At 29.7% G+C, this 27084-nt stretch overlaps 1 protein-coding gene and 1 pseudogene across 1 annotated transcript; one reads left to right on the top strand and one right to left on the bottom strand.

Moving 5' to 3' along the window:
* Positions 1-267: 267 nt before the first annotated feature.
* Positions 268-2161, bottom strand: LOC103852487. Its single transcript, XM_009129388.3, has 3 exons — positions 1908-2161; positions 1472-1697; positions 268-1029 (listed from the first exon to the last, which is right to left on the bottom strand). The coding sequence occupies exons 2-3, from the start codon at positions 1658-1660 to the stop codon at positions 733-735; spliced, it is 486 nt and encodes a 161-aa protein (XP_009127636.1). The 5' UTR covers positions 1661-1697; positions 1908-2161; the 3' UTR covers positions 268-732.
* Positions 2162-10821: 8660 nt separating this feature from the next.
* On the top strand, positions 10822-23760 carry LOC103852486 (annotated as a pseudogene).
* Positions 23761-27084: the final 3324 nt, after the last annotated feature.

Below are 27084 nucleotides of genomic sequence, written 5' to 3'. Positions count from 1 at the left end.
CGGATTCAAAGAGGAACAACCAAAAACGACGTTTGATACTTATTTAGAATGCCGTCCGTTTTGCTCTCTCGTATCCTTAGTTTTCTAAGGTTCTTGGTTTGTAGTTGAGGTTTATGTCTTCCCCATGATTTGAATCAATTCAGACGTTAAAAAAAAACCCCCAGATATTTTGAATTAGTCTTCAACGTTACTGTAACATATGGCACTTTATAGTTCACAGCTTTTTCACTTATTTCATCAAAACACCATATATTCTGAGAAATAAAATTCGGAATTCAAAAGTAAAATTTATATCATTTAAATTTCTTTCCTTTTGTACAAATTCTTCTTTCTTTCTCATTTTCATAACCAACACATAAAAGAAACAAAAACAAAAGTAGAAAATACCCAAAATGCACTTTTCTATCTCGCTTTTCTCTTTACACAAGAAAACCTGACCTTCAAATATTATTCTTCCTTCTCCTCAACGATTCATCCTTAGCCTTGATACTTATACTTACAAAATGACCACGAATACTAAAAACTTAACCCAGAAAACTGGTTTTACTCCGTCACCTATTTACACTCTTTAAAAACAAAACAGCCAAACTCCAAAAGATTGATCTCACTTCCCTCAAAGATTATATCCCACACATCTCCATATCCTTAAACTCATATATGTACGGACGCACTAAATTGGTTTTCATGAGATAATTCAACAGAGTAGATGCGTTTTCGAGGTTGGTTTGGTTTCTAAGCCAAGGCAGGGATGCTGCAGTTTCTACTGTCCCTGTCAAGGCAATCAAACCCTTCGATCCTAACCGCTGGGCTGTTACCAAAATTGCCTCTAACACATCCTCCTTTCCTCCCAGAGGAAGAAGGGGACGACGGAGGATGGCCCAGCGGAGTCGTGATCGGGGAAGAAGAGACCAGCTTGATTTCATCTCTGAAACGAGCATCCTGTGTTAATGGGTTAGCGACTCTACTCGGCGGCGACCCACATAAAAACGGGGACGGCGAGTCTAATACCTGCGAATGATTAACTTGTTCCTGTAACCACCACACAACAAAGACATCATCAGTTTAAACAGCTTTGATGACGCGTGAGAGAGAGAGTGATTGATTAACTAAAACTAAAAGCATCATCATGTGGCTAAATGGTTTCAAGAAAAGACGCATATTATATATATTTATAAAAAAGGTCAGAAACAGGCCCACGTATGTGCTGTAAGGATTTAACACGAGACGTCTTATTTTATTATGAAAAGAAAAGAAACTTTCGACAAGGCTCAACGCGCAACATGTGTGTTCTTTAAATCAAGATCCGTACACGATTACTCTCTATATATATTTTTCCGTTTCTGAAATATTATAATAATAATTAATATAGAGAAAGAGAGAAACCGACTTTCAACTGATTTGTTGGTTAAGATGAACCAAGACGTAACCGGTTTGATAATCAAATTTGAACTACCAAAAAAATAGATTATACCGTGGTGAGTATGATATCTAAGATATCATCAGTCTCTGCCTTGGATTCAACTTGCTGGCTGAAGTAACATCGCAGAGAGCGGGAGGAGGGATGGTTACGGAGACCAATACGACGTGGTTTTGGGCAAACTACAACACTCTGTTCTCCTCCCGCAGCGAAAGCCTTTGGCTGAATCGCCCACTGATTCATCGTTTCTTCCCAACAATTAAATGATAATTTTGAATACCTGTTCAACAAAATTTGAATAGATCAGATCTAACTAAATCTTCCAATAGCAATCACCTAGAATCAAAATGATTACAGAGATTCGATTCGATTCAGTTCCACGAACACGAGACCAAATCCGAAACGAAACTCACAGATCTATAGATCAAACCGAAACAGATTCGCTGATCTAAGAGAATCTATGGCAGAGAACAGAGAGAGAGAAGGTTACCTTAAGGTTAACTGTACAGCAGCGCTAGAACATGGATTTGATAATTGTAGAGAGGAGAGGAGAGGAGAGGAAGAAATTAATAAAGGGTAGAGAGAAATGAAGATGAGAGTGTGTGAGTGGGGTAAGTGTTAGGCGAGCGAGACAATGTGAATCAGTCCCCCCTTGTTTTTTTTATAGGGCCATTGCTACCTTATTATTATTAAAAAAAAAACATTTCTCCAATCATTTTTTTTTTATGGGCAACAAGTGTGTGTGTGGTTAAATATCAACCCAAAAAAGTGCGATTAGGTCTTCGGCCGCATGAGCCATCTCCTAGGTCTTGGATATGCATTGGAAAAAAGCATTTTTATTAATATGGTTGTGCTTTAGTTTTAACTTGGAAAGAATATATTATTTTATATATCTCCAGGGATTTTAGTTCTGAGAATGGCTAGATTAGTGTGGTACGGATTTCCTTTTTCGGGGTCTTTTTGTTTCTCCATCTGGAGTTCTGGACAAGTCATCTGAATAAAAATGAAAGTTTTATTTATTTAAGCACTAAAAGTACAACTCATTCAGATGGATCATCTGGATGACTTTTGAAAATTTAGGTTTAATTTTAAAGTTCATTCAGCTGAACCAATTTGGATCATTTGAATGAAAATGGTTCATTCAAAATAGTATAATGTCCATTATATCTCTAATATAATTCACAAATTACAAAAATAATCGTAATATCATTTTGTCACACACGAGAAATGACAAAACTACAAAAACAGCGAAAACCTAAAAACTATTTCTTTTCCGCCAAAACTTCAAAAACGCATTCCCCCCCCCCTCAATTGCAAAAATGTGTGTTTTCCGTCAAAATTGCAAAAACGTGTTTTTCCGTGAAAACCGAAAAACGTGTTTTCCCGCGAAAACCAAAAAACGTGTTTTCATGCCAAAATCACAAAAAAAAAACATGTCTTCACGCCAACACCCTAAAACACATTTTTCCGCCAAAACCAAAAAAACATGTTTTTCCGCTAAAACCAAAAATCTCGTTTTCCCGCCAAAACCGAAAAATAAATTTTATCGCCAAAACTGAAAATCCCATTTTTCCGCCAAAACCGAAAATCCCGTTTTTTCCGCCAAAACCAAAAAATTTCGATTTTCCGCGAAAACCTCAAAAATGTGTTCCCGCCAAAAACGAAAAAAAAAACGTGTTTTCCCGCCAATAACAAAAGATCTCATTTTCTCGCTAAAACCAAAAAAATTGTTTTCCTACGAAAATCGCAAAAACGTGTTTCCCTCCAAAACTTTAAAAAACGTGTTTTCCCGCCAAAACTGCTAAAACGTGTTTTCTCGCCAAAACCGAAAATTTGTATTTTTCCGCCAAAACAGAAAACTCTCGTTTTCTCGCCAGAACCGGAAAATCTTGTTTTCCGCCAAAACCGAAAAATGTGTTTTCTCGCTAAACTGAAAATCTTGTTTTCCGCCCAAACCGCAAAAAGAAAACTCGTTAATTTTGAAATAATTCTAATGTAAATATATTAAACTAAATAATTAAATGTAATATAGTTAAAATTAATATCAAACATATGATTAAATCAACACAAGGGTAATTTGGTAATTTGTTTACTAAACTCATTTGAATGGAAATGAAAATAAAGAAACAAACATAAGATCCATTTAGATGATTCATCTAGATGAACTATACGGATGAATAAAAAAACAATCACAAAAATCTGAATAGATCATCTGAATAGATCATCTGAATAGATCATACAAATGAATAATTTGGATGGAGATGACAATTGGTGAAACAAACAGCCCCTTCATCTGTTGAAAGTGGGTTTCTACACCCTCATTGTAAGTGGCCTAAAACATCAAGTCATCATTTTGATCACGGCCTTGTGTCAATCATGCCTCCATGCTGATTTCCTCAACATGTTGACCGCATCACCACAGTGATCACGTCAATACTGAACTTGTCATACATGTTGACTCGTGATGGTTTGTTTATGATGGTTCGTCCATGAAAGTATGTCTATGGCAACTTGTCCTTAATATTAGTCAATGGAAGTTTCATCCATGGCGGCTTATCCAGACAGCTCATTCAGACTATAGGAAGGAAAAATATACCCACATAGACTGTTTGAGCAGCCATTTATAGAGTAAGAAGTTTGATAGAAAAAGAAGCACGTCCACGACAGCTCGTCCGCAACAATCTGCGCGCGACATCTCTTTGACATCCCATTCATGACTTGTCTATACATGAATAAGATAGAATACCTCGCAATAAAAGATCATCTACTCCAACATTGCGGCGAGTCACGCATAAAATTGGCCGATCAATTCATGCTGAACTAGTTTCTTGCAAGTTCATTGATCTCGCAAAATGCTCGATCAACGAACTGAGGGGGAACTTGTTGTTTGATACGGATTTGGCACCACTATCAACATGCTTCCTAATTTCAAACCTGCCAAATTAATAAATTGAAGTCGAAAAGAATAAGAAGTAAACAAAGAAAAGAAATTCACGAGAAAAAGAAAGACCTAGAAAGAAAAAAAAAAGACAATGAGATTACATAGAAGGAAAAAGAGAAATTCTGTATGATAGTCTTTTTCAAGTTTTTGTCACAAAAATAGCTTTCAAAAGAGAACCTGACCAAAATAAATTTTATTAAAGGGTCAAAATGTATTTTTACCATAGGATTAACTAATCCAGACTTAAGGTTTAGAATTAAGGGGTGGGGTTTTGGGGAAAATATTCAAATTTTAAAAAATAAAAAATAAATATTAAAATTTTCAAAATAAAAAAAAAAAGATTATTTTAATCATTTTATTTTTTGAATGCTATTTTGTGATAAAAACTTTAAAATTGCTATTTAAAAAAATTGCCAAAGGAAATATAAACAAAGAAAAACCTAGAAGGAGGCTCCTCGAAGTCTAAAGGATAATCTCAAATCATTTACAAACATCCCGGTACTTTTCTTCGATAAGTCGTGAACTCATTAAAACGGTTTTGATGACTTAAACACCTTTTTAATGAACTATGATTTGGTTTGATCCCCTATTCAAACAGTTTCTATGCAGTGTTTAACCGGGTTCTTGTATAACATAATAAAATATCTTTTATGTTCATTCATCGAATTATGGTCTCAATATGAAAACTTCTCCTAAACTTTAAATCAAAAGTCGTGCTTTTATGAAGTATGCCGATTTAATATTTAACTTTACTTAAGTGTATTTATGTGTTTCCTATTTTATAGAAAAAAGTTGATGTGCAGCATTATATACATTACTTAAAAACATTAAACAAAATATGATTAAAATTTTATAAATAGGCACGTTTCTTTAGCTTTCTTGCAAAAAAAAAAAAAAAAACCTTTTGGAAAACTGGACCCTTTGCCTATGTTTTATGTTTTATTTGCGTCGATCACGATTAGTCTATGAAGTCACCTTTTCTCTTTGTGATACACAAAAATCGTTGACATAATATTAACCATAGACACACACAGCTTTGGATGGATCTTATACGGTGTTTTATGTATATTAAAAAATTGTGAATCCGCGGGAACATATAATTTTTGGATAAATGAATATATGCGTACAAGAAATGATGCAAAACAAAAATTAACTCTTTGTAAATACTTTTAGACTAGGTGATTATCCACCAATTTTCGGTTATAAATATTGTATGAAAATATATATTATGTACATAATACAATCAATTTTGAATAATAATTAAAAATGTTTTTAATCTTTTCTACTCTAATTAGTTTGAAAATCAAAAGTCTCAGTAATATATTTCAGAAACGTGAGATTTAGTGATAATAATTATATTAATCTAAATCACTAAAATTTATACATGATGTTAATTAAATAATTAATAAACTAATGATCATTGAGCCAAAAGTCTATTTTAAAACATTTTAGAATCATCTCATTGTTTTATTTATCACCTAATTTAACTTTGATGCAAAATGATTCTCAGTTGCAATTTGCAAAGTTTTCATAAATTTGATGTAAAATAAATGATGAATATTTAATAATAATAACTACCGATGAAATTACAAATCCAATTATCACATTAACTTCTCCAACACAACACATATTATGCATCATCTCGTATTTGTCTTCTTCTGTCTCTTCTTTCTCTCATTATCTTTTTTTTTCTTTTTATCACATTTCACATGCATTGTTAATATCTTTATAATTTGCTTACATCGTTTTCTTTTGCCAAATATCTCTATTTTTCTAAATAGTAACACAAACCATATAAACAGTGAATCAAAAAATCCATCTTAAATTTTCTTTCAATCATCGCATTACATTGCATATTATATTATGGTTTTTTAACTTAGATGCAAAACATTTTATAATTGCAAAATTCTTACATGTTTTGTTGAATATAATCCGTCAAATCTAAGCTTTATATTGAACAACTAACATATATATTGTTGTGTGTAAATTGAAATAATCAAACATTTATATGGATATGTAATTACACATTACTTTTAATTCTTTTTGAATCAAATATATTAACATATTTCTATTGCAAATTTTTCATTACTCTCCAAATTTTCTAGTTTTCTATTATAAATGATTTATATACTCTTAAAAATAATTCTAAAATACTAATAAATTATTTTGTAAGCCATGATAAAAATTTATAAAACATGTATGAACTTAGAAGAAATTAACTGTTATACTTTTTTTTTGAAACACTTTTTAAAAGGGGTGTAACACGAGGAGCTTTAACTGTTATACTTATACACGAATATATTTTAATGTAAAATATAAATCATTATACTTATTTTTATATAAAAATTGTGTTCATTATATTATATATGTTACAAATATAAAAAAGAATTGATCAAAGTAAGTAAGTAAGTAAGATTTTTATGTATATATAGTGTGGTAGTGGATAACATTATGAGAATAATGAATATGATAATCGAACCTTTGATCTTCCTTCTTTCAGGCAATGGGTCCTCGCCGATTGTCTTTTTTTTTCCTCTTATTGATAGAACAGCAACTGAAATAGATTGTAATAAGGCTTGGAGATCGTACCCAACACCTTTCAAAATATTCAGACCATGTAATGAAATAGATCGAAGGGACATCAGAACCTCACAAAGATATTCAGGTTCGAGATCCGATTATAGAAAAAAAAAGGGTAAACGACTTATTTCCCCACCAGAAGTATCATATAGTAATAGTTCCACACGATATTTCACCCTCGTCCTAATTCCCCATGTATTGAATTTAAAGACGTATATCCCCACCCTTCGAAAGTTAGAAACATATTTACACATGATATTTAAGTTTTAAACTCAATCCCACATAAACCGTAATTTAATTTGGTTTAGTGTTTACCAAATTACTTATAACCAATTATAAATGAAGTTAACCAAATTATGATTCATTTAAAATGGGTAAATCAAAATTACATAAAACCAAAATCTAAACCAAAATTAAAAATTAAAAATCCCAAATCTTTATCTTCATCTTCCCTGATTACTCTATTCTTCAACTAACAGTCATCATCATCACATCAATTTCTCAACTCTCTCACTTCAATTTCTTTTGAAGATGACCCCAATGACCCTGACGAAGAGGATTCTTTGTGAAGACGGCACCGGTAATGCCAACACAGTGGGATTCTTGTCTGGTATCTCCATTAACGCCACGGCGAGAGGCGGAAGAAGAGAGAGAGAGAGAGAGAGAGAGAGAGAGAGAGAGAGAGAGAGAGAAACCTTTGAACTTGAAGCTATAAGGGATGATGAAGGATATTCATAATTAAGTTTGTTATGTGTGTTTCTCCATCAGATTCTTCTAAAGACCAGAGATTACAGTTTTTAGTAAATACTTATTAGTTTTGCTTCATCAGATTCTTCTAAATATTTGTCCGACTGGTGACCATTCTGGAAACAAAAGGAACGAATATGAAAGTAATGTAGAGGAATAGAATTGCAGGAACGAAAAGGAATGGTTGTTCCATCCCATATTTAACAAGGAATTAATTTGTTCTTTATTTCTCTACAAAAAAAAGGAATGGTAGGGAATGAGAAGGAAAAATTATTTCTTATGAATGGTGATTTTTTTAAGGAATGTTAGGGAATGCATTTGTCCACCGTCGTTCCTCGGTCACCATTCATACCCTTATTAGTTTTGCTTTTCTCTCTGAAGTAAAAAAAAAAGTTATTAACACCTTTAACAGTTATTGATATATGTCAAAATGCAGTCAGCCTTATATTTCTACAAATTGGATTTATGCTTGGGGTCAGATCAACAAATGAAGATTATTTTCAGCCCAACCAGTTGTTCACAATCCATAAATTGGGCATCAAACTTCTTGCACTTTACATAAGGTTAGTATCGTGAGATTGAAGAAATTGTGTTAATCTTTGTACTGTTAGCAGTTTAGATCGTTTTGGTGGTTAATAAACTTAAGAATAGAAAATAATTATAAATATATGAAAGCAACAAAATATTAGAACTAGCTCATCCTATAAAAAAATAACAAAATAAGTGAGCATAAATGTAAAGTCAAGTTAGTTCTCTATCCAGTAATCAAATTGTATTACCCTCATTCTGAAAGACTGAATCTCTTAAACATCAATAGGCTCAAAGAATTTATTTTGAAAAATAACGTGCTTGATTCCACCTTATCATGATACAGAAAACATATGTTAAAATCACCTAATACTGTTTTTAAGAATTAAAACTTTAGTTACTAACACCCCAATCAATTTGCCAAAACTGTAAACACACATAGAACAACAGTTGCATCAGTTGAGTTCCAGAAATTATGTAAAAAAACTTGAGCAGATAAGTTTGTAGTCTTGTCTATTATATTATGGTTTTCTTTATGTCTCATTTGTGAGTTTACAGTTAAGGAGTGGAGTTTTGGGGATAAGAATTCATCAGATAAGACACTTACCAATAGTAGACCTTGATAATGTCTCCTTTGTGAGTCTGAACATCACATTTCCGAGGCTTGAATTGTAAAAATGAATATTTCATTACTGAGTCACCTTCCAATCACGCAGATTGAGAGATCAAGTTAACCATGGAAGTTGATACCAGTTGCCTCCAAAATTTAACGACACAAAAGAGCTTTTTTAGCATACCGTGTCACCAATCTTCAATTCTATCATATCAGCTGACTTCTTGCATAAACTCTGAAGATGAGAAACAACAACATAAAGAAAAGGAGATCAGATCGATTGATGGCAAAGGTATGGGTTTCTGGAAAACAGAGAAGACCAATGAGATTAAATCAGAATGCCTATACCTGAGGTTAGAACAGCAAGCAGAACTAAAAACTCCACAGATTTCATGGCGGCTGCAAGGGCTAATCATCTCTTCGTTCTTTCATTGATTATACGGTACATTTGCGGTAAGTTTTGGTTCAACAACTGTGAAAAGAAAGGATTCAACAAACAAGTTTAAAATATCTCATTCAAAAGATCTTTTAATGAAAGTCTATACGTGACACTCATGTAAATATAATACCCTTTGAAGGGTTACTCTGATATTTTGTTTCTCTTTTAACTAGATTTTTCAACCGCGCTACGCGCGGATAAGATATTATATGTATTTCTCAATTCTAAAAAATAAAATATAATATTGTATTACATTATTTAAAGAATATAAAATAAGACTACATAACATAAATATATTTTTAAAATTTGTTTTGTGGAAATCATTATGTTGTTTGATTGTTGTACTTGATTCACATATTTGCATAGTTATTTGTGATAGATGAATAACTATATTTTTATTATCAGTAAATAATATATATTTATTATATAATATAAGAAAAATAATATTATTAACTTTTAAAACAAACTTGTCTTATGTGGGGACTCAGTTATAGACATATCATATTCGAATGAGACATTTTTACAGTTATCAATCTTCTTAACAGTCAAGAAACAAATTTGAATATCAAAACAATATCTCATACGATCTCTTTGTGGAATAACTGCTCTGAAGAAATTGAATTTAGGCATCAAAAAGGACTGGAAATGGATGTGCAGATGTGTTATCTAAGTCAGCTTTACAAAGTCCTATTCATAGTTCATATATTATTTATGTCCATCCTATTTTTTTGTCCATCCTTTCTAAACATCTTAAAATAACTGATGCTAATTAATAATAAATTTTTGGCTGGCAAAAAAAAAATTAAATTTGTCTAATTATCGCTTAATTTGTCTAACTAATATATATGTATTTCTAAATTCTAAAAAATAATGTATAATATTGTATTATATTATTTAAAGAATATAAAATAAGATTACATAACATAAATATATTTTTTAAATTTTCTTTGTGGAAATCATTATGTTGTTTGATTGTTGTACTTGATTCACATATTTGCATATATATTTGTGATAGATTAATAACTATATTTTTATATCAGTAAATAATATATATTTATTATATAATATAAGAAAAATTAAATTATTTACTTTTTAAACAAAGTTGTCTCATGTCGGGGATTCGGTTATAGACATATAATATTCGAAGGAGACATTTTTACAGTTATCAATCTTCTTAACAGTCAAGAAAAAAATCTGAATATCAAAACAATATCTTATACGATCTCTTTGTGGAATAACTGTTCTGAAGAAATTTAATTTAGGCATAAAAATGATTGGAAATGATGTGCAGATGTGTTATCTAAGTCAACTTTACAAAGTACTACTATTCGTAGTTCATATATCATTTAATTCCATTCTTTTTTAAACATCTTGAAATAACTGATGTTAATTAATAATAAACTTTTGGCTGGCAAAAAAAATAAAATTTGTCTAATTATCGGTTACTATTTTATTAATATTATCTAAGAAGCTTTCAATTGATATATCATAGTTTAATTTTTATTAGTTTTTTTGTTAATTTTACGAAAAAATAAATGAGATGACGTGGCAACAAAGTTTGTGATTATATATTTAGTGATTCTTGTATATGTGTTCAAGAAAGTTTCAATGGCTTAGTGGTTTCTGCACTATATTTATGTCATACTAACCCGGGTTCGATCCTTGCCTTTGCATTGTTTTTTCATTTTTTACGAAAAAATAAATGAGATGACGTGGCAACTTCGGACTCTCTGATTGGACAATTTTTTGTGCCTACGTGGACACTCTAAGAGGAGCTTATATTCTCCTTTTAGTATAATATAGATAATAAGAAGATAACCTGGCTTGATTTTATATTTGCTTCCCTATGAAAAGTTCACTTGAGAGTGTATCATGCATGTAGCATCAATATGAGTAATTAGTTAGGTTTTATCTCATTTCTTTATTTTTATTTATTTTTAAATCATCAAATCTTATCAATTATGATGTAGCTTTAGTTTCAAAAGTAAAGAATACATCAAAATACTACTAATTTTATCAGTCATTATTTAACTTTATTTCTAAAGAATTTGAAAAAATAACGAAAACAATTTTATACATAAGAATAAAATTCTATATTTTTACTATTTATGGCATAGAATCTGTAAAATGAAAAATATTTATAATATCAAATAAACTAGATAATTATAGGTACAATTTATTACTATTTAGGTATTAATTTTTACAATAATTAAAAAAATTATACATAAATTTTATTCATTTTTGATTTTTATAAACTATTAAATTTTTAAAATAACACAATGTCATTTATATATTATATTAAATACTATTAAAGTTTTGATAATTTATATTTTCTTATGATTATAGAGTATTTTAATTGACATAATCATCAACATACCACAATTATTTGCAACCCCTATTTACGGGTTGATTCATGGTGAATGTGGAGGAGATAGTTATACTCTCCTAGTCTGAGAATGAAAATTTTATTCTTGAGTTCTTCCAAAATCCTAGTTACTACAGCCTGAATTTGACCATGCATGTTATTATTGCTATTATATTTATTGATTCACAAATTCGTTGATTATGCTCATATTATTTGGAGTTGTACTAAGCAAATTTGTGTAATTAACCATCTAAAATACAGAAGGAAACTGTAAAAAAGAACAAAAATGAAAAAAGGAAGGGGAGGACCACGTAAGAAAAAGGAGTGAAAAAGTATGATTGTCCGAAAGAGAGTTGCAGGTGTTACATGAAGAGGGTGAGACTGCAAGTCCTAGCTTACTAGCTGTGACAGTCTTGGAGTAGTAGTGTGGTCCTTCTCTCACCTGATCCCTTCTCTCTCTCCTCATCACTCACTCACTTACTCTACTTTTTTGGGTGTTCTGTTCTCACTCATAAGTAGTATGCAAATCCTAAATATGAAAAAAAATCCTCGATATCTTTGGTGCCCCATCATAAAAACTTAAATTAATCAGTCCCCGATTCAAATTTGTACTCTATACTTTCATGTATTTTATGCGGATGAAACATTTTTCGTTTGAAACGAAAGGGAAATCCTCCTCCACAGGAATCTTTAACAATTTTCGAATTACTTATCATGATTTAGAACCCTGATTTCAAACAAGGTCACGTTTATTTATTGTACAATTGTTTTTGATGTGAATAAATTTTGACATTCATGATTCATAAAAAGAAATCCTCAGCGTTGGTGCAAAACTCGGATATTCTTGGCTTCTTGCTTATTTAATACGGTTACGATGGCCAATCGTAAGTACAATATAGTGGAAAGATTCAAATTCCTGTCTCTTAATTCCGGTATGAATCATCCATCCACAAGATTATTATGGACTGCAGTATTGTTATATGGTTGCATATCTCATGATTAAATTTAAGTGGGATCATAATCCACAGTAGTTGTGCCAACCGGTCCAAAATCACGACAAAACAAATATGTTGGTGGCTAGTGTCGACTATGATTAGTTTTGATTCGGAATGACCAATTCTCCGTTTCATGATGTATTAGATAAACATAGGTGATAGTCAGCACTCTGTGCGGAGTTAAATACTTAAAATAAAGAAATGTTTGCAATTTAAAACAACTATGTATTTTCAATTTCTTTTTTTTCTTCTACGTGTGAAAACATGTTTCAAATTTAATAAAGTATAGACATGACACAAAAAGTTAAATATTTTTTTTTTTTTTTTTTTTTTTAGTAATTTGATGGTGGTAATCGTTTAAAATTTGAGTTTACATTTTCGTTAACCTCATCATAATTGATTTTACGTATATAAAAACATAATATAATTTTACATTCAATTTTATATAGAAAATTTTATATATTCTTAAAACTATGCTAAGCCAAAAATGAATTCAAATGGGCTGAACTAAACATATAACCTTCTCTTTCGGATCTTCAATGGAGATAATCAAAATAATTCTCTCGCGGCAAAACGAAGAAAAAAGGAGAAATAGAATTATGCAGCCAAATTTAGCTCAAACTATTCTGTAAAATTATATATACATATATGTATATAATTTGTTGAAATCCCTCTGGCTTCATATTTCTTTTCCAATCTTCATTTCAATAAATATAATTATGTATTAAGATCTCATTAATTAAGATCTTAATAATATTTCAATGCAAATTTTGAAACTAACATATTTTATATTTTTGTATGGTATATAATTTAATTAAATGATATTAAAAATATATAATATAAATATCTATTAAATGAAATTTTATATTCATACGATTTATGATTATTTGTATTTTGTTTAAACAAAAAAGTTAAATCACTGATCACAAAATTTTTAATGTGAGACTTTTACCATTTTAGTATTTATAGTCGTTTTAAAAATTTCAAAATCAGAAAAAATCATTTTTTTAATTATATGGTTAATGAGATTGTTTAATTTCTTTTAATGGTATAATTTAAAAAAAAAGAAACGAAGATGCAAAAATTGTTATCAAATATGTATTATTCTTAATCATTAATTGACATTTATATGTTAATCACACTAGGTAATTTCATAGCTTTTATTTAAGTAAAAATGAAGGATATTATTTTTTATACTACTAATTAAATTGATAGTTAGTTTAATAAAATGTATAATCAATATTTAGATGTACCAACTTTTTTGTCTAATGATTTTAAGAATGTTTTGTTGTAATGCTTCTTAGTTCATATATAAAAGATATATGTATGTATATATTTATATATATAATTTATTTATTTTGTATAGGTCGGCGCGAACATACCTTTATATCAAGCTTACAACTTACGATAACTCTGTAAGATATATTAACAATATAGATAACGGTTGGAGTGGAGGGACCTTTGTTAGAATTATAATGTTCTACATAAATGATGATATGGTTAACAAGGAAGAGTTTTTCTGTTAAAAAATTAACAAGGAAGATTAAGCATGTAATATTTAGGAACTGAAAAAGAGATGAAAAAGTAGAAGACATGCATATCCAACTTAGATCACAAAGGACCCTAATAATTATTTATGTGATAGCAACACTTGCATGTCCCATTTGCAAAACCCTAGGGTAGAAAAAACAATTTGTGGAAGCCTCAGGAGAGGCCTATCGCCATTACATTTCATCTATAAATGGGGGACCAATACCAGCTATCTATCAATTTTCTTACATTTATATTCAAACAATTAGTGTAAAACTTCTCAAAACCTAATGTCCAAAGCAGCTGGACCATAGAACTAGCAATGTCTCCGATTGTCCTTAAAAGTATAAAATCTATTCTCTTTTTAGTTACTTGTTGTTTCCTCTGTGCGTTTAAGTGAGGATCACAAGTCCATCAAGGACCATCTTGAAACTGCAAACTATTCAGGAAAGATTCTTTATCAAGAGACAATGATTCGCTAGATGTGTCTTTCCACATTTAATTCATTGTTGACAAAGTACTACCCTTGTTTCTTTTAAGACGCTACATATATGTTAGATTATGAGAACCTAATCAAATACAACCGTTTCATCATATTATTCGAACAGACGCTACATATATGTACACAGTGCTTTTTTGGTCAAAAGAGTAAAACATAATTTACACTTAACACGTTACACGTCCTACCATTATGTGTGTTATTTCCAGGTTATTAATTCAAGAGATGAAGTCATAACTTCTCTTTGAAATACTTCTAAAGATTTACGATAAGTTTGTCAATTTTCAAGCAGCGAGAAAATGACAAAATAATTTGTTGACAAAAAAAAAAAGACAAAATAATTTTCTATCTCTTCCACCTATGGGTTGTATTTAGTGGTTAATTTTACGAATGTAATGACTAACTTTACAGATTTATGTCTATTTTTATTTTCAGTATTTAGATATACACAGAAAAGCTCCAAAATTCATTGATTTCTTAAAATATTAGGAGTTTGTCTTTTCTAACATGAATTAATTTCACAGTAATAGGGTTCTAGGCTAGTAGTGTTTCAAAAAAGAAAAAAAAAGGTTCTAGGCTAGTAGCCCTAGCCTCTCCTTTCACTCAGGAAATGTCCCTCTCATCTCTCTCTTTTATCACACACACACACACAAACACAAACCACAAACCACAAACCAGAACACTTTTTCTCTGGTTTAATTAAAAGTTTAAAACCCCTTAATAAGCCCACACTATCTTTTTAAGGTCACGAGACCCACTTTGTTCATTTAGTTTCAACACGCAGAGAGAGATTTGGGAGGATTTGTGGCAGATAAACTGATAGAAAACTTTCGAACCTCTCTTTCTTTATTTTTTATTACTCTCTACGTTTTTATCTTCCTTTTGTGGTGCAGCCTCCAACTGAAAGTCCTCTATAATATATACTGTCAACTATTATAGCTCTTCGAGAGAAGTCTTATCTCACGCAAATCTCTTATTTCCCACTATGTATATGTCCCACAAGACACAAGACCACTTTCTTCATTATATCTTCCAATTTCCTAATCTTTAAACTCATACTTATCTTTATTGATTTTTTTTGGCAGGAGGCATGAGGAGAACTACTTAGACCTCAACAATCTGCCAGATGATTTTACTAAAGATAGCAATAAGCAAGCGCTGGAGGAAGGTTCTTCCTCTGGTATGCTTACCATTGAAAACCCTAATTGCTTTTTCGTTATATGTAGCATGGAGATCCTATCATTAAAAAGGAAAAAAGTGGATATATACTTATATAATCGTATTGGTATTGTTGTGTGTTTATGGTAAAGTTTTGATTCCAAATGACTAATTTGATGGGGAAGTTGTTAATGTGTGGGATTTTTTTATATTGATAATTAGGTCAAAGAAAGAAGAAAGGAAGTAAAGAAGGGGAAGATGAGAGCGGGAAGGTGTACGAATGTCGATTTTGTTCACTCAAGTTCTGCAAATCCCAAGCCCTTGGTGGCCACATGAATCGCCACCGACAAGGCATGTTTACTTAACTTTGTTATAATCCACATTTCATATTCACACTTTATAGTTCGTGCAAATAAACCCATATTTCAAAATCTTGTCTTTAATAAATGATGATTGATGTCACATCCATGTTTCAACTACAACTTAGTTCCAATAGATAGTAGCTAATTGCATTTAAGACTTAACTAGATCCTGACCCGTGCCTCCGCACGGATATTTATTTTTAATTTTTGTAAACGTTTAAAAACTAAATACATACATTATTATACTAATTAAATTAGAAGATGCTAATTAAATAAATATAACTGAGTTAGTTTTATTATTCTGAAAAATTTAAACCATGTTGATCAATTTTATTTTTAATAAACCAATAAATTAATCTGACTATTATATAGTTTTTTATGGATTGCAAAATTAACTTTTTGATTTTTTTAATAAATGAATGATTGCATATCTTATAAATTTATTAGGTAGTTAAATATTAGGCAATTTCTTAACAATTTTTATGGAAGTTGCTATTTATAAGGTAGTGGCATAGGTAAGTAATATTTGTGGAAAACTAAGAATTAAGATTTATTTGTACTTCAGTTTTAATAGTTTAGATTTGATGTCCTTTTGGTTGAATAAACTTTAAGAGAGGGAGACCGAGACATTAAATCAAGCTCGTCAATTGGTCTACCGTAACGATACCTTAGCCCCACCTGGAATTACACCTTTCGGGTACGCTTATTTATCTTAAAACTTCAAATAATAATATAACAGTTACGAAAGTTTCTTGTTATAATGATCAATCATATGAATGAAGTGATAAAAAATGGATTTATTGGCAGATATCATACCGCAGATCCAACAATATACCGGTCGGTTTACTCATCACCAATGGTATATGCCGAAAGCTCCTCAACAACCTTGGTTCCCCAACCACTTCAACCGCCATATCCATACTCTTCAAACCAATACTCTCACAACCAGACCAACGATTACTACTTAAGCAGAACATTTCGAGGCAGCAAAAGCATCTCTCCAAACCCTAATCTCTCTATCACTACAAACGTTAATAACATGTCCGATTGTCCCCTGAAATCGAGCTACACTTGCGTTGGTGCACCCATTGGTCAGACAGGCCATTGCCCTAGCCGTGGCTCTTTAACATCCGTACGCCCCCGCTTGAACCGCCACTAACTCGTGATGGTGATGCTTCACGGCAGCGTTTGGATCACTCTCTTCAGCGGTTTCAAGATCATCACTCACTCTGAACTTTAACATATTTTCTTTGCTTTTCTTGTCATCTTCCTTTTTACTTTTTTGGGTATTTTCTTGTTCTCTTATTTTGTTTGGTCGTCGAGAAAGTAGGGGATCTTGAAATGTCTAAACACCATGGATCAGACATGTGTTAACCAAATGGCCCGCTTGTTGTGTTTATTTTTGTTATTTTCGACGTTCTAGTTGAAATATTACTATGATCTAATTAATGATATGTTGTGCTCGATAGTAACGGGGGTGAGGATAAATACAAATTATGAAAAGTCGGAGATACCAAATGATGTTAAAACACAATTCATTTAAAGAGTAAGTTAACAATAAGAGGAACCCTCGTTTGGGGTGTGTGCTATTGAATATAAATTAAAATGTTTAACACTGTTTCCATTTATGGATACACAAGGGAAGTGATGAGAGAGAGAGAGAGAGAGAGAGAGAGAGAGAGAGAGAGAGAGAGAGAGAGAGAGAGAGAGAGAGAGAGAGAGAGAGAGAGAGAGAGAGAGAGAGGATACAATGTGTACTGATATTGGAACAGCCTTTATCTGAGCTCAGCTACAACTCTTCAGCTACTGTAGCCTGAAGCTAGCTATGAGGCTTGGGGATTGGAGGGAATTGGTTTGTGGGTTTTGGTTGGTTTGTTCCAAATAAAAATGATGAAGGAAGTTCTAAATATATGTATATAACATTTTATTATATATAGTAATAAACGTAACTATATACAATGGTTTCAAGATTCAACACCCTCCACTTCATCTTTTAACACTCAATGTCATATTCTCTTTCTTACACATCATCATTTAACACACATTCAATTTTTATTTACTACAATAGTCTTGTTGTATAAAATTCAACACTCTATTTTATTAATTAATAATTTTTTTTCTATATCCAAATTAAATAAACCTAATATCTATTTATAGATAATTTAAAAAGATAAATTTTAATATAAGAAATAAAAATAAATTATTTAATATATAATGAAATTAATTAGTTTTAAATAAGTAAGAGAATATCAAAATATCAAAAATCTTTAGAAAGTGACATGTGTCGTCGGTGGTCTCCACTTTCTTCTTATTCAACATGTTGAATCTTTTCAATACCAATTAATCGACATCATCAAATTTTATTTTTCAACATCCTCATTGTAAGGATTCAACTGTTGAATTTTTTATTCAACACCCACATTGTAGCAGAAAGTAACTAGATCCAGGTGAAGACCGTTAGATTCCCGCTAAATTCCCCTAACTAGTAGAAGTTTCCCTTTACGTTTTCTAGTGCATTCTAGTTTCTCTCAACTACTACTTCCATCTTTTTATCTTTTAATATCTGTTAAGTTAAAATAATAAATGTATTTTCAATACAGCTCAGAATTTTTTATTTTCATCTTAAAAATCTCCAATTTTGCAGAATCTTACGTTTATTATTAGTATTTATTTATGCAATTGCAATAAAAGAAGACATTTTACAAACCATGAAGGAACAGATACAGACGATATATAGTAAAGTATGTGCAAATTGTATAACAAAAGAATTATGTATTCATCACATCGATCGTGTACGTGTCCTTGTTTGAAGAAATTATATGATTATTTACCAAGTTGATGATTTGATTTCTAAAAGTAACATGAATTAACTAATACGAAAATGCTTATATTTTGAGACATTTTATACGTAGTCAGTGGGCTATATGCTTACACTGGAGAGATAAATGGCGTCGACCATATCTATCGCTTCTTCTTTAATTATTGGGACAATTAGCTAGATATCCTAAAATGAGGTCATAAAATGATTTCGATCTATTGAGTGACATAAAAGATTCAAGTTGTATCTCTTTGGTTTGAAATAGACGAAAATGTCTTCGATGCTACTTGCGACTTTCTTTCCCATCTGACACTAAACTCTGCGACTTGCAGTCTTTGTCTTCTGACAAAAGTTTCTGACGCACGACAGGTGAAACATAATAGTGTCAAAGCTATAGAGATGTAATTAGGATAGATTTGTAGTTAGTCTTTTTCTCTACATTTTTTCTTTTATTTGTGAGTTAATTTTATGGTTTTTTATCATATTAATAGAAATCTAGTTTTCTTTCTCATCTCTTTCATTTATCATTCAAGCTTATAGAAAAAAAAAATCAGACTAATTTTACAGTTTTATATAAAGATCAAAAAAACATTGATGATTTTTTTACGAAGATTCCAAAAGATTCATTGTTTTTGTAAAAAACCATAAAAAATAAAACGAAGATCGTAGATTTAAAGTAGTAATTTTATGGAAAAAAATATGTTAATTGATAAATGGTTTTCAAGATTACAAAATAGTTGTCATTAGCTGATACATGAATTGTTAACCAGTACATGATTGTTAACAAATAAAATATTTGATACATAATTTGTTAGCTATTACATAGTTTGTTATATGATACATTGCTTTCTACCAAATGAGTGACCACTACTTTGTAGCCAAGTTTGTAGCAACTAACAAACCATATATTCGTTAACAAATCATGTATCAGTTAACAAACCAAACCATATATCAGTTAACAAACCATGTATCGGTTAACAAATAATGTATTGGTTAACATCACTTATTTAATAACATTTTGTAATATTTTGTTGCAGTTAACAAACTTGTATCATTTAATAACACTTTCGTAGCAGCTAACCAGAAATATATCTCGATCAGCAATTTTCTAACCATAACCACCAAGATGGAGAATTTGAAAGCCTTTGTTGTGTTCCAGGAACTCATCTGAGACAATGATTCACTCATCTGGAACTCATCAGCTAACACTGCATATATCAATTAAAAAATCATTTATCAATTAGTAATTCATTTATAAAAAAATATATTAACTTACAAATCATGTATCCACTCATTTATCAGTTAACAAATCATGTATCAATACAATGTATAAACTGACAAACAATTTATCAAATAATTTATTAATTAACAAATCATATATCAGTTAATGAAAAGTTTATTTGTATATTCTCAATTATTTATTTTATTAAGTAACAATGTCTTATTATAATAATAACTTACGAAATATGCTTTTCAAAGAGTAGAAAATGAAAAAAATTGATAAAACTAAACATAAAATGGTATCAGATAACTAAGTAAAAACTTGGTTAACATAATTGTTATCAAAATACATATAAGCTAACAAACAATGTATCATCTAACAAAACATGTATTCGCTACTTACGGCTTATTTTGGGACGGGTTCGTCCGCCGGATGAACAAGAAAAAAATCAAACAAACCATGATGACGTTCTCTTCTAACTTAGAAATCAAAGTCAGTAAAGAGAAATATGATTAACAACAATGTTCTCTTTTTTGTTCCTATGAGATACAGTATTAAAGAGAGAGAGAGAGAGAAAGAGAGCTAGAGCTTACTATAAGAGGAAAGAGAGATAGCTAGAATCTAGTAGACTGATACACTGACACACTGACTGACACACTGATACAACCGTCTGTGAGTGGGTTGATAGGATTGCAGGGGAAGTAGACTCGTAGGTTTGTAGGGCCAAAACGGGAATATATAATTATCTTCTTCGGTTGAGGTAGGAGTTTAATATGGTGGTCTAAAAGGGATACAATCACATATTATCTCTTAATTTTTTGGGGCTGTAAAAGCTAAACTATTGCTACACATAGACCTATATATATAGAGAGTGAGAAAGAGATAGGTGAGCTATGTGCGAATCTCTAACGTGATCTGCCGAACTAAAAAAAGGGTGAAGCCTCGAGATAGAAAAATATTCCTTAAAAGTACAAAACTATTTTTCATTTGCTAATAAAATACACAAATTATTATGAATTTCAGTTTAATATACGAATTAATTTTTATTGCCTATTAAATATACAAACTTTTGAAATACGTAGATTTTACACATCGTTATAGATGGCATCAACTATGTTTAACGGTAGTGGTGAGTGTTTAGTTAAACATGTGGTTAAACTATGAAAGGCAAATTCTTTAAAAATACACGTACTAATTTTCATTCGCTGATAAACTACACGAACTATTTTGGATCCCCGTTTAATACACGAACTAAATTTTGTATTCCATTAAATATACAAACTTTTGAAATTTACAGATTTTACACATTGATTTAGACGACTTCAACTATGTTTTAACATGAATTACAGAGTTTAGAATTTTTCCAACCTCTCTTATTCTTCAAACTTGGTTCTTTTTCTTGTTCTTCTTATTCGCTTTGATTTCCCTATATATCGTTTTGAAATGGAAACTATTTTCATGACGAGAAAAAAGATGAAGAAAACTAGATAATTTTAAACGAGTATCAGATTTTAGAATTATATTAGTGTTATGTGTTTCTGATTCTTATATTTGTTTTGGTTGCAGCGATAATGAGTCAGCCAAGGTTAATTTACATTATGGAAGCGTAATGAAGAAAAAAACTAACAACATAATCTATCGGGGAGTTTTTAAGAAATTTTTTTCTTCACAGTTTAAAAACGTTTTTAATAAAATACTAACATAGTCTTTACTTTTGTTAAACATAGTTGACGTCTTATAGATCTTATTAAACATAGTTGACCTCGTATAAATAGATAGACGCTTAGATACAAAATTTGTAATAATTGATTTTTTTGATAGGCACTTAGTGCAAAAAATGAAGTTATTAAACTCTTAAAACGTGGTGTGAATTCATTGTAGTTTGGTTGACAAGTTCAATTGGCTAATAATTTAACCAATATTTTATAATTCAATGTAGATTTGTTATTCAAATAATGATATTGACAATCATTTGGAAGACAGCTTTATTAGCTGAATGTTAATCTAACCATATGAATATTTATTTGTTTTAGGTAATTTAATTTAACACAACGATGAGAAAAAGTTAAATAAGGACATCTATACTATTAAAGCAGGATTCTATTGTCTTTTTTACTTTAGCATGCCCTTTTCTTTACTAACATTACATGTTTCATTAAGGACAATCAAGTAATATTAATAACAATTTTATATTAGATCATTTTTTTCGGATCCAGCCCACATCAGATATCTCTTGGGTCATTTGGGCCGATTAAGAAATCAGATCCAATTCTCACATTTTTTTTCCATTTGGGCCATTGAGTCCAAGTTCAAAGAATTGTTTTTCAACTATTCTTAATTATTATTTTTTTCTTTTCTTAATATAATTTAAGCATTCATAAAAAATTAATTTTTTTCATTGAAAAGTATAAATCTTTATTAAAAGTATATAATTTTTTATTAAAATATTAACCACATAATAAAATTAATTTATCAAAGTTATACCAACTTAATTCATTACATAAATAAAGTTTAAGTTTTTAAACATAAATAGTCATATAAAATAAAATATGATAAATAAAAATAAAAAGTTTAAGTCTTTTATAAAATAAAACACAAATATATGAAAATATGATATTTACTAAATATTTGTCAATTAAATAAATCCGCGCTTTGAAAGCGCGGATCAAAATCTAGTAGTAAAGTTAGATAAAGAAACAGTTACTTTTATGTCATTACTTTTGTGTCATACACAAAGGTATAGTATAAACGCTATATTAATTGGGCTGTCCTAGAGAGTTCAATGTCATATTATGTAAATTTTCTAGTAATTAAAGGTTGTTAACATATTGAACTTGAGAGTACTTAATAGAGTGACACGTCGGCTGGTTTCTTTGTAATTACTTACAAAACAAAGGTTACTCTTATTTGAATGTATTAGGAGTTAGCAGGCGCTACGCGCAGGGCTATTTTTATTTTTAAATGTTAACTATATAGCTATTTTGATTATGGATTGACTTTGGGTTCAAGGTTAAATAAAACCAGATTAAACCGAACTAAAACCAAACCAAACCAAATTAATTTTTGGATTGACTTTGGTTCAAGTTTTCTTAGACCCAAATAATCCAAACCAAACCAAACCCGTAACTAAACCTAATGCCCTACAAAATGTTGACTCAGCCTTGTTTTCTTTTTCAAGGCTGACTTGACTAAGTTCTAAAAAAATTAAAATTTACAAACTCGTATAATACTAATATGAAATTTGCATTTGGCAATAATTTGTGTCTAAGTTCTTGAGTGTCTTTGAGATTAGTTGTTTCCAGCTATTTAACCTAAATATCATAATTCAAACTACTAATGTATTCTGGTGTTTTTAGAATAATGGGGAAAATCTAGAGACATGTAATATGGATTCTCAGTATTATTAACTCGAAATCAAATCAATTTGTTTTGAACAAATGGAGAGCAAAGCAAAAAAAAAACTAGGAAAATATGGGGAAAGACAACATTTGCAATAGTCTTATACTCCAAATTTGTAAGATATGAAAGATTCAAACCCTCTATCAAGTTCTTATATATTAACTAATACATTTATATTTATTATTTAAAATAATTCCAAAATTATTGTACAACAATATTTTTACTTCTTAAGTTTGGCTATACTATATCATTGTGTAGTTGATTCATTGATTTCATAAGATTTAGCATGAAATATTCTCTAATTTCACTGTGCCTGCTTTCAGTTAAAAAAATTCACCATAAAACAATTAAGAAAAAAATAATATTTTCCATAGAAATTTCCACCCGTCACAAATGAACAAGAACCAGAGAAGAATTTCTTTTCATATATCAATTTTCTGTGTATTTCAACTTTTAACTAAAAAAGCTAAAACCTAAAAAAGAGTTAAAATCTCTTACTTCTATATTTGCCAAGAATTAAAATCCTAGTAAAGTATAAAAGAATCTATATATTTGGCAAATAAAGAAACAGAATCAAAAGGATATATGAAATCCAACTTAGATAGAATTTTCTAAAATATTACATCCTTTCACAAAAGCCATCAAATAAAGGATTCGCCTCACATAGTCGGCGCCACCAGCTCGGCTTGGGAGCTCGGCTTACCAGTCCAAATGCTCGGCCTAGGTGCTTGGCCCATAAAGCACGGCTCAGCCCATTAGGTCAAACAAACTTAGGGCGAACATATGAAAATGTTTATCTATAAAAGGAGGACAAGAGCAACTAAGGAGGAGATCTAAATCTTATTTTTTCTTGTGACATATTCTGATGACTATAAATTTTTTATCAGTTTCAGTTTTGAAAAACTCTTTTCCGCAAAATGCTAATAGTTTCGTATGAGAACATATTGTTGCTTTTATCCACAATTTTCTTATTTTTTGTCCTTAGAAAGCTTTTCTTGTTTTATAACTTTTCTTTGGCTGTTGTTGCTGCATTGAGATGAATATATAAGATGGTCGAATAAAAATTCAGAGATGGACACTCTAGAATGTTTCTCCTTCTTCAATGTGATTTTTGTAGTTTTTCTTCCTGGTTATTATAATTTGATGGTTGTGAGATTAAAAAAAAAAGCCACTTGATGGTCAAACTCTTTAATTGAGTAGAAAAGATCCAAAGATATCATAGATATAATGAAATTTTTTTCTAGATTTTTATATATCTTTAGATGATTCTATTATTTAGAATTTAGGTTCCATAAGTGTATGTATTTCAACCTTTATGATTACTAGGTGAACCCCTGCATATACATGTGGGTTTTCAATAAATTTTATATCTCCATCTCAATGCAGTACAACAACAAAAGAAAAGTTTTAAAACAACAATAGCTTTCTAAGGACAAACAAAATAAGAAAATTGTGGATAAAAGCAACAATATATTCTCATACGAAACTGTTAGCATTTTGTGGAAAAGAGTTTTTCAAAACTGAAACTGATAAAAAATTTATAGTCATCAGAATATGTCACAAGAAAAAATAAGATTTGGATCTCCTCCTTAGTTGCTCTTGTCCTCCTTTTATAGATAAACATTTTCATATGTTCGCCCTAAGTTTGTTTGACCTAATGGGCTGAGCCGTGCTTTATGGGCCAAGCACCTAGGCCGAGAATTTGGACACTCTAGAATGTTTCTAAAACTTTTCTTTTGTTATTGTACTGCATTGGGATGGAGATATAAGATGGTTGATTAAAAATTCAGAGATGGACACTCTAGAATGTTTCTCATTCTTCAATGTGATTTTTGTGGTTATTCTTCCTGGTTATTATAATTTGATGGTTGTTAGATTTAAAAAAAAGCCACTTGATGGTCAAACTCTTTAATTGAGTAGAAAAGATCCCAAGATATCATAGATATAATGAAATTTTCTCTAGATTTGTATATATCTTTAGAAGATTCTATTATTTAGAATTAGGTTACATAAGTGTATGTATTCCAAACCAGATTAATATGTGAACCCCTGCATATACATGTGGGTTTTCAATAAATATTCTCTAATTTAATGTATTTTTTTAATATTTCTTTTTTTTGTATATTTACTTATTATTTATTTTTCTTTATATTGTGTATTTCTATTTCTTATACTTTCTATTTACTAATAATTTTATATTTTAAGAAAGATTTACATTTTAAGATAGATATTTAAATACTAATATACTTTTTCTATTTTTTTAAATTGTGTATTTCCTTTTCTTATACTTTCTATTTGCGTAATATCTATATTACATTTTAAGATAGATGTATAAATCTTAATAAACTTTTTCCATTGTTTTTAAGTTGTGTATTTCTTTTTCTTATACTTTCTATTTACTTAATATCCAAATTTTACATTTTAAGATAAATGTTTAATATTTAATGTACTCTTTCCATTTTTTAAAAATTGTGCATTTACTTATTATTGTATATATAATTCGTATATTTATATATTTATAATATTTACTTATTATTTATTTTTGTATATATTTAGTATTTCTCTTTCTTATACTTTATATTTAGTTAGTATCTATATTTTATATTTTAAGATAGATGTTTAAATTTTAATGTATTTTTTCATTTTTAATGTAAAATGGCAATGTTTAATATAAGAACTTGGACAAATAGCCAAATAGTTATATTTATGTTTTTTTCTATTTTTATAAAATGGTAATGTTACATTATGGAGATAAGCCGTTTTTTTAGTGAAAAATGGTAATCTTATATATGTTTAATGTATTTCCATTTTTATGTTGTATGTTTACATATTATTTATTATTTTCGAAATTATATATAATATTTTTTTTACAAAATAGTAATGGTACATTATGGAGATAAGCCGTCTTTTTTTAAGTGAAAAATGGTAATCTTACATATGTTTAATGTAGTTTTTCCATTTTTATGTTGTATGTTTACATATTATTATTTTTAAATAAAAATGTAAAATGGTAATCTTACATAAGTTTAATGTAGTATTTCTATTTTTTATTTTGTATGTTTACATATATTTATTATTTTTGAAATTATATATAATGTTTTTTGTTTTTTTATAAAACGGTAATGTTACATTATGGAGATAAACCGTCTTTTTTTAAGTTAAAAATGGTAATCTTACATATGTTTAATGTAGTTTTTTCATATTTTATGTTGTATGTTTCCATATTATTTATAATTTTCGAAAATTAATAATATTAAAATGTAAAACTATATGTTATGCCACATGTCATCTTTCGGGAGAAGCTTTTTTTGCTGATGTGGACGTTTTATGGAGTTTCAAAAGATCCATTTTATTAGTATAAATTAATATAAAGAATTGACTTTTTGATAGGCGCTTACTGCAAAAAAAGAAGTTATTAAAATCATAAAATGTGGTGTGAATTCGTTGTAGTTTGATTGACAAGTTCAATTG

Source organism: Brassica rapa, chromosome A02 (genome assembly GCF_000309985.2).
Source record: "Brassica rapa cultivar Chiifu-401-42 chromosome A02, CAAS_Brap_v3.01, whole genome shotgun sequence".
Classification (NCBI taxonomy): Eukaryota; Viridiplantae; Streptophyta; class Magnoliopsida; order Brassicales; family Brassicaceae; genus Brassica; species Brassica rapa.
The sequence above is the reverse complement of the archived record's forward strand: the minus strand, read 5'-3'. Positions and strand labels throughout refer to the sequence as shown.